Source organism: Oncorhynchus keta, chromosome 13 (assembly GCF_023373465.1).
Source record: "Oncorhynchus keta strain PuntledgeMale-10-30-2019 chromosome 13, Oket_V2, whole genome shotgun sequence".
In the NCBI taxonomy this organism is placed as follows: Eukaryota; Metazoa; Chordata; class Actinopteri; order Salmoniformes; family Salmonidae; genus Oncorhynchus; species Oncorhynchus keta.
In genome coordinates this window covers 2,945,439-2,960,747 of record NC_068433.1, presented here as the reverse complement: position 1 = coordinate 2,960,747, position 15,309 = coordinate 2,945,439, and the positions used below count along the sequence as shown (strand labels likewise).

The 15,309-nt window shown below is 49.8% G+C and overlaps 2 protein-coding genes and 1 long non-coding RNA gene across 4 annotated transcripts in view; 2 read left to right on the top strand and 1 right to left on the bottom strand.

Moving 5' to 3' along the window:
• Nucleotides 1-10,449: 10,449 nt before the first annotated feature.
• Nucleotides 10,450-12,375, top strand: LOC127906911 (uncharacterized). Its single transcript, XM_052460720.1, has 4 exons — nt 10,450-10,963; nt 11,015-11,218; nt 11,422-12,033; nt 12,085-12,375. Exons 1-4 carry the CDS (start codon nt 10,952-10,954, stop codon nt 12,373-12,375), a joined length of 1,119 nt encoding a protein of 372 aa, XP_052316680.1. The 5' UTR covers nt 10,450-10,951.
• Nucleotides 12,376-12,521: 146 nt separating this feature from the next.
• Nucleotides 12,522-13,162, top strand: LOC127906615 (uncharacterized). Of its 2 annotated transcripts, none has more exons than XR_008062063.1 (3): nt 12,522-12,665; nt 12,842-12,896; nt 13,013-13,162. It is a non-coding gene; the product is annotated as an uncharacterized LOC127906615 (long non-coding RNA). The 2 variants fall into 2 exon arrangements; XR_008062062.1 differs by having other exon boundaries at nt 12,550-12,680.
• A 75-nt stretch (nt 13,163-13,237) lies between these two features.
• Nucleotides 13,238-15,309, bottom strand: part of LOC118382740 (RING finger protein 150-like) — a 17,086-nt gene continuing 15,014 nt past the window's right edge. Inside the window, exon 5 of the mRNA XM_052459029.1 lies at nt 13,238-13,553. Coding sequence (XP_052314989.1) covers nt 13,536-13,553 — 18 coding nt within the window. The 3' untranslated portion in view covers nt 13,238-13,535. The remainder of the gene's footprint in view (nt 13,554-15,309) is intronic.

Here is a 15,309-nt window from a genome sequence, read left to right as displayed (position 1 = left end):
GAGGGATTTAGACTATAGGCGGGAGGGATTTAGGCTAGAGGGATTTAGACTAGAGGGATTTAGGTGAGAGGGATTTAGGCTTGATGTATTTAGGCGAGAGGGATTTAGGCCAGAGAGATTTATGTCAGATAAATTTAGGCTAGCCTGTGTTTAGGGTTGCGGTTCAGATAAGCCTGCGCACCTCAAACTTTTCTCGCAAAATTATTAATGGATGTCAATGAGTATGTTTACATGCACACAAATAATAAGATCCTAGACTGATTATATATATATATATGCCATTTAGCAGACGCTTTTATCCAAAGCGACTTACAGTCATGTGTGCATACATTCTACGTATGGGTGGTCCCGGGAATCGAACCCACTAGCCTGGCATTACAAGCGCCATGCTCTACCAACTGAGCTACAGAAGGACCACTATGTGATTATGACAGTAGGCTGAGTACCGGCATTAGTCTTGTAAACACCTTACTCATCTTAAATCAGCTTGAGGTCAATACGTCCATTAAAACACCTTGTTTTCTAATTCTGAGAAGACGTAAAAGAGCTTAATCAGAGTTCCTGCGGTGTATTTAACCTGTACGTGCACCAACAGCGCCAGCTGAGTGAAGTGAGTTTTACAACAACAACTGAAAGTAGAGGTCTGAGAAATAGTTTTCACACATACAAACTTTACAGGTCCGAAACTCAGAACCAAATAGGATTCCTAAACATAAACATGATCACTGTTGGGTGGAGCGTTTCTTTTCAGTGGCAAGTTTCTGCATTTATCAGAGTCCCATCAGCAGCCCGGTGACAGATGTGTCCATGTAAACAGGATGATGAGGGAAATCGTTCTTCGTTCTCATTGCAAAGCGTTTAAATCAAACTACAGTATTATATTCATCTGACTATTCACATTGCGTGTAACTCTAGTCAATGTGAGACGTATGTGAAACATTGGGGTTTTTAGCAGATCTCACGTCAAAACACAGCCCTTCATTTAGCTGTCGAGACAGTAAGAAGTGACAGTCTAATAGTGAGTTAAAGGTTTAGTTAGTTTAGAAAGTGACAGTCTAACAGTTAGTTAAGTGTAGTTACTTAAATACAGTAGATATTAATAGTGAGTTAAAGGTTTAGTTAGTTAAATACAGTAGATATTAATAGTTAAAGGTTTAGTGTAGAAAGTGACCAGTTAAAGGTTTAGTTAATTAAATACAGTAGATATTAACAGTGAGTTAAAGGTTTAGTTAATTAAATACAATAGATATTAATAGTGAGTTAAAGGTTTAGTTAGTTAAATACAGTAGATATTAATAGTTAGTGTTGAACTGACCTGTTTCTTTGGATGTGATGAAGGTTACTCTGAGGAGGAGGAAGAGGAAGAGACAGACAGAAAGAGGAGCTGATACTAAGCTGGAACACATGTCTGGAGAAAGAGGGAGAAGAGGGAGAATAAAGAGAGAGGGCCGTGGTTCTGTCTATAAGAGAGGAGATGTGGGTAGGGGAGGAGAGAGGGAGGAGAGGAGTGGAGAGAGGGCCGTGGTTCTGTCTATTAGAGGAGATGTGGGTAGGGGAGGAGAGAGGGAGGAGAGGATTGGAGAGAGGGCCGTGGTTCTGTCTATTAGAGAGGAGATGTGGGTAGGGGAGGAGAGAGGGAGGAGAGGAGTGGAGAGAGGGCCGTGGTTCTGTCTATTAGAGACATGTGGGTGGAGAGATGTAGGGTAGTGGTGACTCAGGGAGGTAGGTGTGTCTCAGGTGTGTCTCAGGTGTGTCTACCTCTGTCTCAGGTTTAAACTGTGTCTCAGTCTACCTCTGTCTCAGGTGGGTGTGAGGTGTGTCTACCTCTGTCTCAGGTCTGTCTCAGGTCTGTCTACCTCTGTCTCAGGTCTGTCTACCTCTGTCTCAGGTCTGTCTACCTCTGTCTCAGGGAGTCTACCTCTGTCTCAGGTCTGTCTACCTCTGAGTCTGACCTCTGTCTTAGGTGTGTCTCAGGTGTGATGTGAGGAGGTGTGTCTCAGGTGTGTCTACCTCTTGTCTCAGGTGGTTCTGTCTATAAGAGACATGTCTACCTCTGTCTCAGGTGTGAGTGTCTTCTGTCTACCCTGTCTCACCTACAGACTCAGACAGTATTTACTTATTTAGTCTGTCTACTTTCATCAGGTGTAGGTGTGTCTCAGGTCTGTCTGTCCTCTGTGGTGACTCAGGTAATTTAACTGTCTACCTCTGTCTCCAGCGTCTACCTCTGTCTCCTGTCTACCTCTGTCCTCAGGTCTGTGGTAGGTGTGTCTCTCAGGTGTGTCTACCTCTGTCTCAGGTTCTAAACTCAGGTGTCTCAGGTGTGTCTCAGGTCTGTCTACCTCTGTCTCAGGTGTGTCTCAGGTCTGTCTACCTCTGTCTCAGGTGTGTCTCAGGTCTGTCTGTCTGTCTACCTCTGTCTCAGGTCTGTCTGTCTCAGGTCTGTCTACCTCTGTCTCAGGTCTGTCTACCTCTGTCTCAGGTCTGTCTACCTCTGTCTCAGGTCTGTCTACCTCTGTCTCAGGTCTGTCTACCTCTGTCTCAGGTCTGTCTACCTCTGTCTCTGTCTCAGGTCTGTCTACCTCTGTCTCAGGTCTGTCTACCTCTGTCTCAGGTCTGTCTACCTGTCTGTCTGTCTCAGGTCTGTCTACCTCTGTCTCAGGTCTGTCTACCTCTGTCTCAGGTCTGTCTCTGTCTCAGGTCTGTCTACCTCTGTCTCAGGTCTGTCTACTCTGTCTGTCTCAGGTCTGTCTACCTCTGTCTCAGGTCTGTCTACCTCTGTCTCAGGTCTGTCTACCTCTGTCTCAGGTCTGTCTACCTCTGTCTCAGGTCTGTCTACCTCTGTCTCAGGTCTGTCTACCTCTGTCTCAGGTCTGTCTGTCTCTACCTCTGTCTCAGGTCTGTCTACCTCCTACCTCTGTCTCAGGTCTGTCTACCTCTGTCTCAGGTCTGTCTACCTCTGTCTCAGGTGTGTCTCAGGTCTGTCTACCTCTGTCTCAGGTCTGTCTACCTCTGTCTCAGGTCTGTCTACCTCTGTCTCAGGTCTGTCTACCTCTGTCTCAGGTCTGTCTACCTCTGTCTCAGTCTACCTCTGTCTCAGGTCTGTCTACCTCTGTCTCAGGTCTGTCTACCTCTGTCTCAGGTCTGTCTACCTCTGTCTCAGGTCTGTCTACCTCTGTCTCAGGTCTGTCTACCTCTGTCTCAGGTCTGTCTACCTCTGTCTCAGGTCTGTCTACCTCTGTCTCAGGTCTGTGTCTCAGGTCTGTCTACCTCTGTCTCAGGTCTGTCTACCTCTGTCTCAGGTCTGTCTACCTCTGTCTCAGGTCTGTCTACCTCTGTCTCAGGTCTGTCTACCTCTGTCTCAGGTCTGTCTACCTCTGTCTCAGGTCTGTCTACCTCTGTCTCAGGTCTGTCTGTCTCAGGTCTGTCTACCTCTGTCTCAGGTCTGTCTACCTCTGTCTCTCAGGTCTGTCTCACCTCTCTGTCTCAGGTCTCAGGTCTGTCTACCTCTGTCTCAGGTCTGTCTACCTCTGTCTCAGGTCTGTCTACCTCTGTCTCAGGTCTGTGGTAGGTGTGTCTCAGGTGTTTTTTGTTTCAGGTGTTTCAGAGAGGATTCTAGATTGTTTCAACATGGAACCACAACCTCTGTCTATTTAACAAGGAGAGGAGGAAGTGGGGAGGAGAGGAGGTAAGGGGAGGTCTGTGGTAGGAGGTGTTTTTTGTTTCAGGTGTTTCAGGGAGGAAGTGGGGAGGAGAGGAGGTAAGGGGAGGAGCGGAGGGGGGAGAGGGGGAGGGGGTGGGGAGGAGAGGAGGTAAGGGGAGGAGAGGAGGGGAGGAGAGGGGGTGGGGGGAGGAGAGGAGGGGAGAAGAGGAGGGGAGAAGAGAAGGGGAGGAAATGGGATGAGAGGCTGTGAGGAGGGGAGAAGAGGGGCTGAGGAGGGGAGGAAAGGGGTGATGAGAGGCGGTGGAGGGTGGGGAGGCAGGAGAATGGAGTACAGGAGGGGGTGGGGGAGGGGAGAAGAGAAGGGGAGGAAATGGGATGAGAGGCTGTGAGGAGAGGAGAAGAGGGGGTGAGGAGGGGAGGAGAAGGGGTGATGAGAGGCGGTGGAGGGTGGGGAGGTCAGGAGAATGGAGTACAGGAGGGGAGGGGGAGGAGGCACTGAAAGTATACTGATGCAGCCTCATGCTTAACGTAGTGTGTGTGTAGCCTCGTAGTGTGTGTGTAGCCTCGTAGTGTGTGTGTGGAGCCTCGTAGTGTGTGTGTGTAGCCTCGTGTAGGCCTCGTAGTGTGTGTAGCCTCGTAGTGTGTGTGTGTGTAACCTCGTAGTGTGTGTAGCCTCATAGTGTGTGTGTGTGTGTGTGTAGCCTCGTGTGTGTGTGTGTAGCCTCGTAGTGTGTGTGTGTGTGTGTGTAGCCTCGTAGTGTGTGTGTGTAGCCTCATAGTGTGTAGTGTGTGTGTGTAGCCTCGTAGTGTGTGTGTGTAGCCTTATAGTGTGTGTGTAGCCTCGTAGTGTGTGTGTAACCGTAGTGTGTGTGTGTGTAGCCTCATAGTGTGTGTGTGTGTAGCCTCATAGTGTGTGTAGCCTCGTAGTGTGTGTGTGTAGCCTCGTAGTGTGTGTGTGTAGCCTCGTAGTGTGTGTGTGTGTAGCCTCGTAGTGTGTGTGTGTAGCCTCGTAGTGTGTGTGTAGTCGTAACCTCGTAGTGTGTGTGTGTGTAGCCTCATAGTAGTGTGTGTGTGTAGCCTCGTAGTGTGTGTGTAGCCTCGTAGTGTGTGTGTGTACCCTCGTGTGTGTGTGTGTGTAGCCTCAGTGTGTGTGTGTAGCCTCGTAGTGCGTAGTGTGTGTGTAGCCCTCGTAGCCTCGTGTGTGTGTGTGTAGCCTCGTAGTGTGTGTGTGTGTGTGTGTAGCCTCGTAGTGTGTGTGTGTGTGTGTAGCCTCGTAGTGTGTGTGTGTAGCCTCGTAGTGTGTGTGTAGTGTGTGTGTAGCCGTAGCCTCGTAGTGTGTGTGTGTAGCCTCGTAGTGCGTGTGTGTGTGTGTAGCCTCGTAGTGTGTGTGTGTGTAGCCTCGTAGTTTGTGTGTATGTAGCCTAGTGTGTGTGTGTAGCCTCGTAGTGTGTGTGTGTAGCCTCGTAGTGTGTGTGTGTAGCCTCGTAGTGTGTGTGTACCCTCATAGTGTGTAGTGTGTGTGTAGCCTCGTAGTGTGTGTGTAGCCTCGTAGCCTAGTGTGTGTGTGTTGCCTCGTAGTGTGTGTGTAGCCTCGTAGTGTGTGTGTGTAGCCTCGTAGTGTGTGTGTGTAGCCTCGTAGTGTGTGTGTTGCCTCGTAGTGTGTGTGTGTAGCCTCGTAGTGTGTGTGTGTGTACCAGGTGTTAATCGTGGTCTGAAATGTCTGTTGTCCTGCATGCCATCGGTCTCCTCTCACATTAGCCAACACATACACACCCTGATATTCTTACACTGTGTTACACCCTGATGCGGTGTCTGCTTCCACCCCCACAACAGTTACCTGTCCTCTCATCTGATGGAGCACCTACTGTGTGTGTGTGTGTGTGTGTGTGTGTGTGTGTGCGGAGGAGGAGGAACAAAGTTGCTGTACCATCACTCATTCATATATCCTTATGTACATATTCTTTATCCCCTTACACTGTGTATAAGACAGTAGTTTTGGAATTGTTAGTTAGATTACTTGTTGGTTATCACTGCATTGTCGGAACTAGAAGCACAAGCATTTCGCTACACTCTGGTCTATATACTATATATAGGGAATAGGGTTCTATAGGGCCCTGGCCTATAGTAGTGCACTATATAGGGAATAGGGCTCTGGTCTATAGTAGTGTACTATATAGGGAATAGGGCCCTGGTCTAAAGTAGTGCACTATATAGGGAATAGGGCTCTGGTCTATAGTAGTGTACTATATAGGGAATAGGGCCCTGGTCTAAAGTAGTGCACTATATAGGGAATAGGGCTCTGGTCTATAGTAGTGTACTATATAGGGAATAGGGCCCTGGCCTATAGTAAATCAAATCAAAATCAAATCAAATTTATTTATATAGCCCTTCGTACATCAGCTGATATCTCAAAGTGCTGTACAGAAACTCAGCCTAAAACCCCAAACAGCAAACAATGCAGGTGTAAAAGCACGGTGGCTAGGAAAAACTCCCTAGAAAGGCCAAAACCTAGGAAGAAACCTAGAGAGGAACCGGGCTATGTGGGGAGGCCAGTCCTCTTCTGGCTGTGCCGGGTAGAGATTATAACAGAACATGACCAAGATGTTCAAATGTTCATAAATGACCAGCATGGTCGAATAATAATAAGGCAGAACAGTTGAAACTGGAGCAGCAGCACAGTCAGGTGGACTGGGGACAGCAAGGAGCCATCATGTCAGGTAGTCCTGGGGCACTGTCCTAGGGCTCAGGTCCTCCGAGAGAGAGAAAGAAAGAGAGAATTAGAGAGAGCATATGTGGGGTGGCCAGTCCTCTTCTGGCTGTGCCGGGTGGAGATTATAACAGAACGTGGCCAAGATGTTCAAATGTTCATAAATGACCAGCATGGTTGAATAATAGTAAGGCAGAACAGTTGAAACTGGAGCAGGAGCATGGCCAGGTGGACTGGGGACAGCAAGGAGTCCTCATGTCAGGTAGTCCTGGGACATGGTCCTAGGGCCCAGGCCAGTTGAAACTGGAGCAGGAGCATGGCCAGGTGGACTGGGGACAGCAAGGAGTCCTCATGTCAGGTAGTCCTGGGACACGGTCCTAGGGCCCAGGCCAGTTGAAACTGGAGCAGCAGCATGGCCAGGTGGACTGGGGACAGCAAGGAGTCATCATGTCAGGTGGTCCTAGGGCTCAGGTCCTCCGAGAGAGAGAAAGAAAGAGAGAAGGAGAGAATTAGAGAACGCACACTTAGATTCACACAGGACACCGAATAGGACAGGAAAAGTACTCCAGATATAACAAACTGACCCTAGCCCCCCGACACATAAACTACTGCAGCATAAATACTGGAGGCTGAGACAGGAGGGGTCAGGAGACACTGTGTCCCCATCCGAGGATAGTAGTGCACTATATAGGGAATAGGGCTCTGGTCTATAGTAGTGCACTATATAGGGAATAGGGCTCTGGTCTATAGTAGTGCACTATATAGGGAATAGGGCTCTGGTCTATAGTAGTGCACTATATAGGGAATAGGGCCCTGGTCTAAAGTAGTGCACTATATAGGGAATAGGGCTCTGGTCTATAGTAGTGTACTATATAGGGAATAGGGCCCTGGTCTAAAGTAGTGCACTATATAGGGAATAGGGCTCTGGTCTATAGTAGTGTACTATATAGGGAATAGGGCCCTGGCCTATAGTAGTGCACTATATAGGGAATAGGGCTCTGGTCTATAGTAGTGCACTATATAGGGAATAGGGCCCTGGTCTAAAGTAGTGCACTATATAGGGAATAGGGCTCTGGTCTATAGTAGTGTACTATATAGGGAATAGGGTCCTGGTCTAAAGTAGTGCACTATATAGGGAATAGGGCTCTGGTCTATAGTAGTGTACTATATAGGGAATAGGGCCCTGGCCTATAGTAGTGCACTATATAGGGAATAGGGCTCTGGTCTATAGTAGTGCACTATATAGGGAATAGGGCCCTGGTCTAAAGTAGTGCACTATATAGGGAATAGGGCTCTGGTCTATAGTAGTGTACTATATAGGGAATAGGGCCCTGGTCTAAAGTAGTGCACTATATAGGGAATAGGGCTCTGGTCTATAGTAGTGCACTATATAGGGAATAGGGCCCTGGTCTAAAGTAGTGCACTATATAGGGAATAGGGCTCTGGTCTATAGTAGTGTACTATATAGGGAATAGGGCCCTGGTCTAAAGTAGTGCACTATATAGGGAATAGGGCTCTGGTCTATAGTAGTACCACTATATAGGGAATAGGGCTCTGGTCTATAGTAGTGCACTATATAGGGAATAGGGCCCTGGTCTAAAGTAGTGCACTATATAGGGAATAGGGCTCTGGTCTATAGTAGTGCACTATATAGGGAATAGGGCCCTGGTCTAAAGTAGTGCACTATATAGGGAATAGGGCTCTGGTCTATAGTAGTGTACTATATAGGGAATAGGGCCCTGGCCTATAGTAGTGCACTATATAGGGAATAGGGCTCTGGTCTATAGTAGTACCACTATATAGGGAATAGGGCCCTGGTCTATAGTAGTACCACTATATAGGGAATAGGGCTCTGGTCTATAGTAGTGTACTATATAGGGAATAGGGCCCTGGTCTATAGTAGTACCACTATATAGGGAATAGGGTTCTGGTCTATAGTAGTGCACTATATAGGGAATAGGGCTCTGGTCTACAGTAGTGCACTATATAGGGAATAGGGCTCTGGTCTATAGTAGTGCACTATATAGGGAATAGGGCTCTGGTCTAAAGTAGTGCACTATATAGGGAATAGGGTTCTATAGGGCTCTGGTCTAAAGTAGTGCACTATATAGGGAATAGGGTTCTATAGGGCCCTGGCCTATAGTAGTGCACTATATAGGGAATAGGGCCCTGGTCTAAAGTAGTGCACTATATAGGGAATAGGGTCCTGGTCTAAAGTAGTGCACTATATAGGGAATATGGTTCTATAGGGCTCTGGTCTAAAGTAGTGCACTATATAGGGAGTAGGGTTCTATAGGGCCCTGGTCTAAAGTAGTGCACTATATTGGGAATATGGTTCTATAGGGCTCTGGTCTAAAGTAGTGCACTATATAGGGAATAGGGCCCTGGTCTAAAGTAGTGCACTATATAGGGAATAGGGTCCTGGTCTAAAGTAGTGCACTATATAGGGAATATGGTTCTATAGGGCTCTGGTCTAAAGTAGTGCACTATATAGGGAGTAGGGTTCTATAGGGCCCTGGTCTAAAGTAGTGCACTATATTGGGAATAGGGCCCTGGTCTAAAGTAGTGCACTATATTGGGAATAGGGCCCTGGTCTAAAGTAGTGCACTATGTAGGGAATAGGGTTCTGGTCTAAAGTAGTGCACTATATAGGGAATAGGGTTCTATAGGGCTCTGGTCTAAAGTAGAGCGCTATATAGGGAATAGGGTTCTATAGGGTTCTTTTGGGCTCTGGTCTAAAGTAGTGCACTATGTAGGGAATAGGGTTCTATAGGGTCCTGGTCTAAAGTAGTGCACTATATAGGGAATAGGGCCCTGGTCTATAGTAGTGCACTATATAAGGAATAGGGCCCTGGTCTAAAGTAGAGCGCTATATAGGGAATAGGGTTCTATAGGGTTCTTTTGGGTTCTGGTCTAAAGTAGTGCACTATATAGGGAATAGGGTTCTATAGGGCTCTGGTCTAAAGTAGTGCACTATATAGGGAATAGGGCCCTGGTCTATAGTAGTGCACTATGTAGGGATTAGGGTGCCGTTTGGGATGCATCAACCGAGATTACACAGACATGTTATTTTGCAGCCAGTCCCTCCCTCCAAAAACAACCAACGAACAACGTTGAAGAAAGGTTCTGAAAAGGTTTCCAGAACGTTACCGTAACATTGACCGTCAACTCTAGAACCCGCCAGGGCAACATTTTGTTACGTTCAGACAAAAAATATAAAACGCAACATAAAAGGATTTTACTGAGTTACAGTTCACAGAAGGAAATCAGTCAATTTAAATAAATAGATTTGGCCCTTATCTATGGATTTCATGACTGGGCAGAGGCGGGGCCACGGATGTGCCTGGGAGGGCATAAGCCCACTCACTTGGGAGCCAGGCCGATCCCCTAGGGAGCCAGTCAGAGTGATCAGAATTAGTTTTTCCCCACAAAAGGGCTTAATTTCAGATAGAAATACTCGTCAGTTTCGTCAGCTGTCTGGGTGGCTGGTCTCAGATGATCCCGCAGGCGAAGAAGCTGCTTGTGAGACCTGTTAGACATATCGACATAGACATACCAAAACGACGTTGGAGGCGGCTCATGGTAGATAAATAAACATTGAATTTTTTTTGCAGCAGATTTGCACGCTCCCTCAAGGTAACTACACATTTTTAGAATGGCCTTTTATTGTCCCCAGCACAAGGTGCACCTGTGTAATGATCATACAGTTTAATCAGCGTCTTGATACGCCACACCTGGCAGGTGGATGGATTATCTTGGCAGAGAAATGTTCGCTAACAGGGATGTAAACACATTTGTGCAACAACATTTGAGAGAAATAAGCTTTTTGTGAATATGGAACATTTGTGTTTTATTTCAGCTCATGAAACATGGGACCAACACTTTACATTAGTGTGTTTATATATTTGTTCAATATCAAACAAACATGCCTCTCTGACATGTAAAATACTGAAATCACAGGGGCTCGATTCATATATATTTTTTTTAATCTAGAACGTTCCAAAACCTTTTCCTACTGAACATGGCCTTGGTTTGAAAAAAAAAATGGCAGTTATTGGCAACACCATGGCAACAACACAACCACAACAAACTCTGATTGGCCAGTCAAAAGACACAACCAACTCTGATTGGCCAGTCAAAAGACACAACAAACTCTGATTGGACAGTTAAGCCAGACAGAGGTACTGTATGTAGTAAAAAAGCAGGAATAATAAACAATAATAAACCAATGCAATACTGTGAGATCACGGTACAGATATAGACAGACTGACCGGCAGATCTATGACCATAGAAATAGACACAGGCAGGGTATAGATAATACTGGTGTGGTACTTTAAAAATACCGCAGCGTTGTTGGAGCAACACTACGTAGTTGTGTGTTCGTATCCATGGTTACCGTAGGTAGAGACCGGCCTCGTTCCAGACACAGCCGGAGATAATGTCCAAGCTAGGTCCACTGAATTACATCTCCCAGAGGGCTTTTTCCAAAATAAAAGTCCCCGTGATATCTGCGCCGGTTGTTCACGAGTAGTGAGTGAACCTCGTGTCATGTAAGCTACAACAGTACTGTGTGTCTCTGCGTGATGGTGGACAAGGTCCTGTTTCAAACTGTCGCTTCTAGAGACATGGGTTTAACAGATCCCAAGGTCCTGTTTCAAACTGCTGCTTCTAGAGACATGGGTTTAACAGATCCCAAGGTCCTGTTTCAAACTGCTGCTTCTAGAGACATGGGTTTAACAGATCCCAAGGTCCTGTTTCAAACTGCTGCTTCTAGAGACATGGGTTTAACAGATCCCAAGGTCCTGTTTCAAACTGCTGCTTCTAGAGACATGGGTTTAACAGATCCCAAGGTCCTGTTTCAAACTGCTGCTTCTAGAGACATGGGTTTAACAGATCCCAAGGTCCCGTTTCAAACTGCTGCTTCTAGAGACATGGGTTTAACAGATCCCAAGGTCCTGTTTCAAACTGTCGCTTCTAGAGACATGGGTTTAACAGATCCCAAGGTCCTGTTTCAAACTGTGCTTCTAGAGACATGGGTTTAACAGATCCCAAGGTCCCGTTTCAAACTGCCGCTTCTAGAGACATGGGTTTAACAGATCCCAAGGTCCCGTTTCAAACTGCTGCTTCTAGAGACATGGGTTTAACAGATCCCAAGGTCCTGTTTCAAACTGCTGCTTCTAGAGACATGGGTTTAACAGATCCCAAGGTCCTGTTTCAAACTGCTGCTTCTAGAGACATGGGTTTAACAGATCCCAAGGTCCCGTTTCAAACTGTCGCTTCTAGAGACATGGGTTTAACAGATCCCAAGGTCCCGTTTCAAACTGCTGCTTCTAGAGACATGGGTTTAACAGATCCCAAGGTCCTGTTTCAAACTGTCGCTTCTAGAGACATGGGTTTAACAGATCCCAAGGTCCCGTTTCAAACTGCTGCTTCTAGAGACATGGGTTTAACAGATCCCAAGGTCCCGTTTCAAACTGCTGCTTCTAGAGACATGGGTTTAACAGATCCCAAGGTCCTGTTTCAAACTGCTGCTTCTAGAGACATGGGTTTAACAGATCCCAAGGTCCCGTTTCAAACTGCTGCTTCTAGAGACATGGGTTTAACAGATCCCAAGGTCCCGTTTCAAACTGCTGCTTCTAGAGACATGGGTTTAACAGATCCCAAGGTCCCGTTTCAAACTGTCGCTTCTAGAGACATGGGTTTAACAGATCCCAAGGTCCCGTTTCAAACTGCTGCTTCTAGAGACATGGGTTTAACAGATCCCAAGGTCCTGTTTCAAACTGTCGCTTCTAGAGACATGGGTTTAACAGATCCCAAGGTCCCGTTTCAAACTGCTGCTTCTAGAGACATGGGTTTAACAGATCCCAAGGTCCCGTTTCAAACTGCTGCTTCTAGAGACATGGGTTTAACAGATCCCAAGGTCCCGTTTCAAACTGCTGCTTCTAGAGACATGGGTTTAACAGATCCCAAGGTCCCGTTGTTTCATATTGGTCAGTGTGTGATCTGAACTCTTATTGTGAAACACGTTGTTCCAGATGCATTTCCTGGGCTCCATGTAACAGTTCCATGACACAGAATTGCCCACCAGGTAACCAACCAGCCAAGTCCATATTTCAGAAAGGTATAGCAACACCTTTTACTCCATACTGTAGTTACAGCTCCATAATCCATACAGGGCAGAGGACCATAAACCATAGCCAGTCTATTCCCCATGTAGGTACGAGGTGAGCCATGTAATCCCATCCCAGGTAGGTCCATCCCAGGTAGGTCCATCCCAGGTAGGTCCATCCCAGGTAGGTCCATCCCAGGTAGGTCCATCCCAGATAGGTACATCCCAGATCAGTTTATCCAGGTAGGTCCATCCCAGGTAGGTCCATCCCAGATCAGTTTATCCAGGTAGGTCCATCCCAAGTAGGTCCATCCCAGATCAGTTTGTCCAGGTAGGTCCATCCCAGATCAGTTTATCCAGGTAGGTCCAACCCAGGTAGGTCCATCCCAGGTAGCCATAGACAGGTATGTCCATCTCGGGTAGCCATAGAAGGTAGGTCCATCCCAGGTATGTCCATCCCAGGTAGCCATAGACAATTATGTCCATCCCGGGTAGCCATAGACAGGTATGTCCATCCCAGGTATGTCCATCCCAGGTAGCCATAGACAGGTATGTCCATCTCGGGTAGCCATAGACAGGTATGTCCATCTCGGGTAGCCATAGACAGGTATGTCCATCTCGGGTAGCCATAGACAGGTATGTCCATCTCGGGTAGCCATAGACAGGTATGTCCATCTCGGGTAGCCATAGACAGGTATGTCCATCTCGGGTAGCCATAGACAGGTATGTCCATCTCGGGTAGCCATAGACAGGTATGTCCATCTCGGGTAGCCATAGACAGGTATGTACATACATGCAGCCATAGTCCAAGTAAATCTTAGCCTGCAGGTATGTCTCCGTCTCCGTCCTCTGTCCCAGGTTAGATTTGTCCCAGGGCCAGCCTAAACCAGACTTAACCCCGGTACAGTCATGGTTCTGGCACCAGTGTGGCCCCAGTTAGGCCCTGTGTTCTCAGGACTGGTTGTCCCCAGTAGGGGTTGGTGGTTCTAGTGACAGTTCTTCGTCAGACAGCCCCGTTTCCACGGCGATCACCAGGGATGCCACAGACGCACTGCTGGTCATGGGCTGGAACTCACCTAGAGAGAGAGAGACAAGGGGAGGAGGAGACAAAAGAAGGATGAGAGAGGCAGAGAGATAGAGAGAGACAGGGGGAGGAGACAAAAGAAGGATGAGAGAGGCAGAGAGATAGAGAGAGACAGGGGGAGGAGACAAAAGAAGGATGAGAGACAGAGAGAGAGAGACAGGGGGAGGAGGAGACAAAAGAACGAGAGACAGAGAGAGACAGGGGGAGGAGGAGACAAAAGAACGATGAGAGAGACAGAGAAGGAGAGAGAAAGAGGCATGAGAGAGAGGGAATAGAGAGAGAGACAGAGAGAGCGAGAGGGATGAGAGAGAAAGAGGGAGAGGTGAGGATGCAATTCATTAAAGCTGCCACCAGGTGGAACTATGAGTGCTGTGCGTGCGTGCCGCTAGTCTCGCCCGCCTGCCGCTAGTCTCGCCCGCCTGCCGCTAGTCTCGCCCGCCTGCCGCTAGTCTCGCCCGCGTGTCGCTAGTCTCGCCCGCCTGCCGCTAGTCTCGCCCGCCTGCCGCTAGTCTCGCCCGCCTGCCGCTAGTCTCGCCCGCCTGCCGCTAGTCTCGCCCGCCTGCCGCTAGTCTCGCCCGCCTGCCGCTAGTCTCGCCCGCCTGCCGCTAGTCTCGCCCGCCTGCCGCTAGTCTCGCCCGCCTGCCGCTAGTCTCGCCCGCCTGCCGCTAGTCTCGCCCGCCTGCCGCTAGTCTCGCCCGCGTGTCGCTAGTCTCGCCCGCCTGTCGCTAGTCTCGCCCGCCTGTCGCTAGTCTCGTCCGCCTGTCGCTAGTCTCGCCCGATTGCCGCTAGTCTCGCCCGCATGTCGGTAGTCTCGCCCGCGTGTCGCTAGTCTCGCCCGCGTGTCGCTAGTCTCGCCCGCCTGTCGGTAGTTGCGTGTCGGCAGGCTCGCCTGCGTGTCGGTAGTCTGCGCGTCGGCGGCAGGCTCGCCCGCGTGTCGGTAGCTGCGCGTCGGCAGGCTCGCCCGCACGTCGGTAGTTGCGCGTCGGCAGGCTTGCGCGTCGGCAGGCTCGCCTGCGCGTCGGCAGGCTCGCCCGCGCGTCGGCAGGCTCGCCTCCCTGCGCGTCGGCAGGCTCGCCCGCGCGTCGCTAGTCTCGCCTGCGCGTCGGCTAGTCTCGCCCGCCTGCCGCTAGTCTCGCCCGCCTGTCGGTAGCTGCGTGTCGGTAGGCTCGCCAGCGTGTCACGGTAGGCTCGCCCGGTAGCTCTCGGTAGTGCGTGTCGGTCAGGCTCGCCTGCCCGCGTGTCGGTAGTTGCGTGTCGGCAGGCTCGCTCGCCCGCCCGCCCGGTAGCTGCGGCTCGCCCGCCCGCCCGCGTGTCGCTAGGCTCGCCCGCCCCGCCCGCGTGTCGCTAGGCCCGCCCGCGTGTCGTGTCAGGCCCGCCCGCGTGTCGCTAGGCCCGCGTGTCGCGTGTCGCCTGGCCCGCCCGCGTGTCGAAGGCCCGCCCGCGTGTCGCTAGGCCCGCCCGTCGTAGTCGCAGGCCCGCCCGCGTGTCGGCAGGCCCGCCCGCGTGTCGGCAGGCCCGCCCGCGTGTCGGCAGGCCCGCCCGCGTGTCGGCAGGCCCGCCCGCGTGTCGGCAGGCCCGCCCGCGTGTCGGCAGGCCCGCCTGCGTGTCGGCAGGCTCGCCCGCGTGTCGGGCAGGCTCGCCCGCGTGTCGGCAGGCTCGCCCGCGTGTCGGCAGGCTCGCCCGCGTGTCGGCAGGCTCGCCCGCGTGTCGGCAGGCTCGCCCGCGTGTCGCTAGTCTCGCCCGCGTGC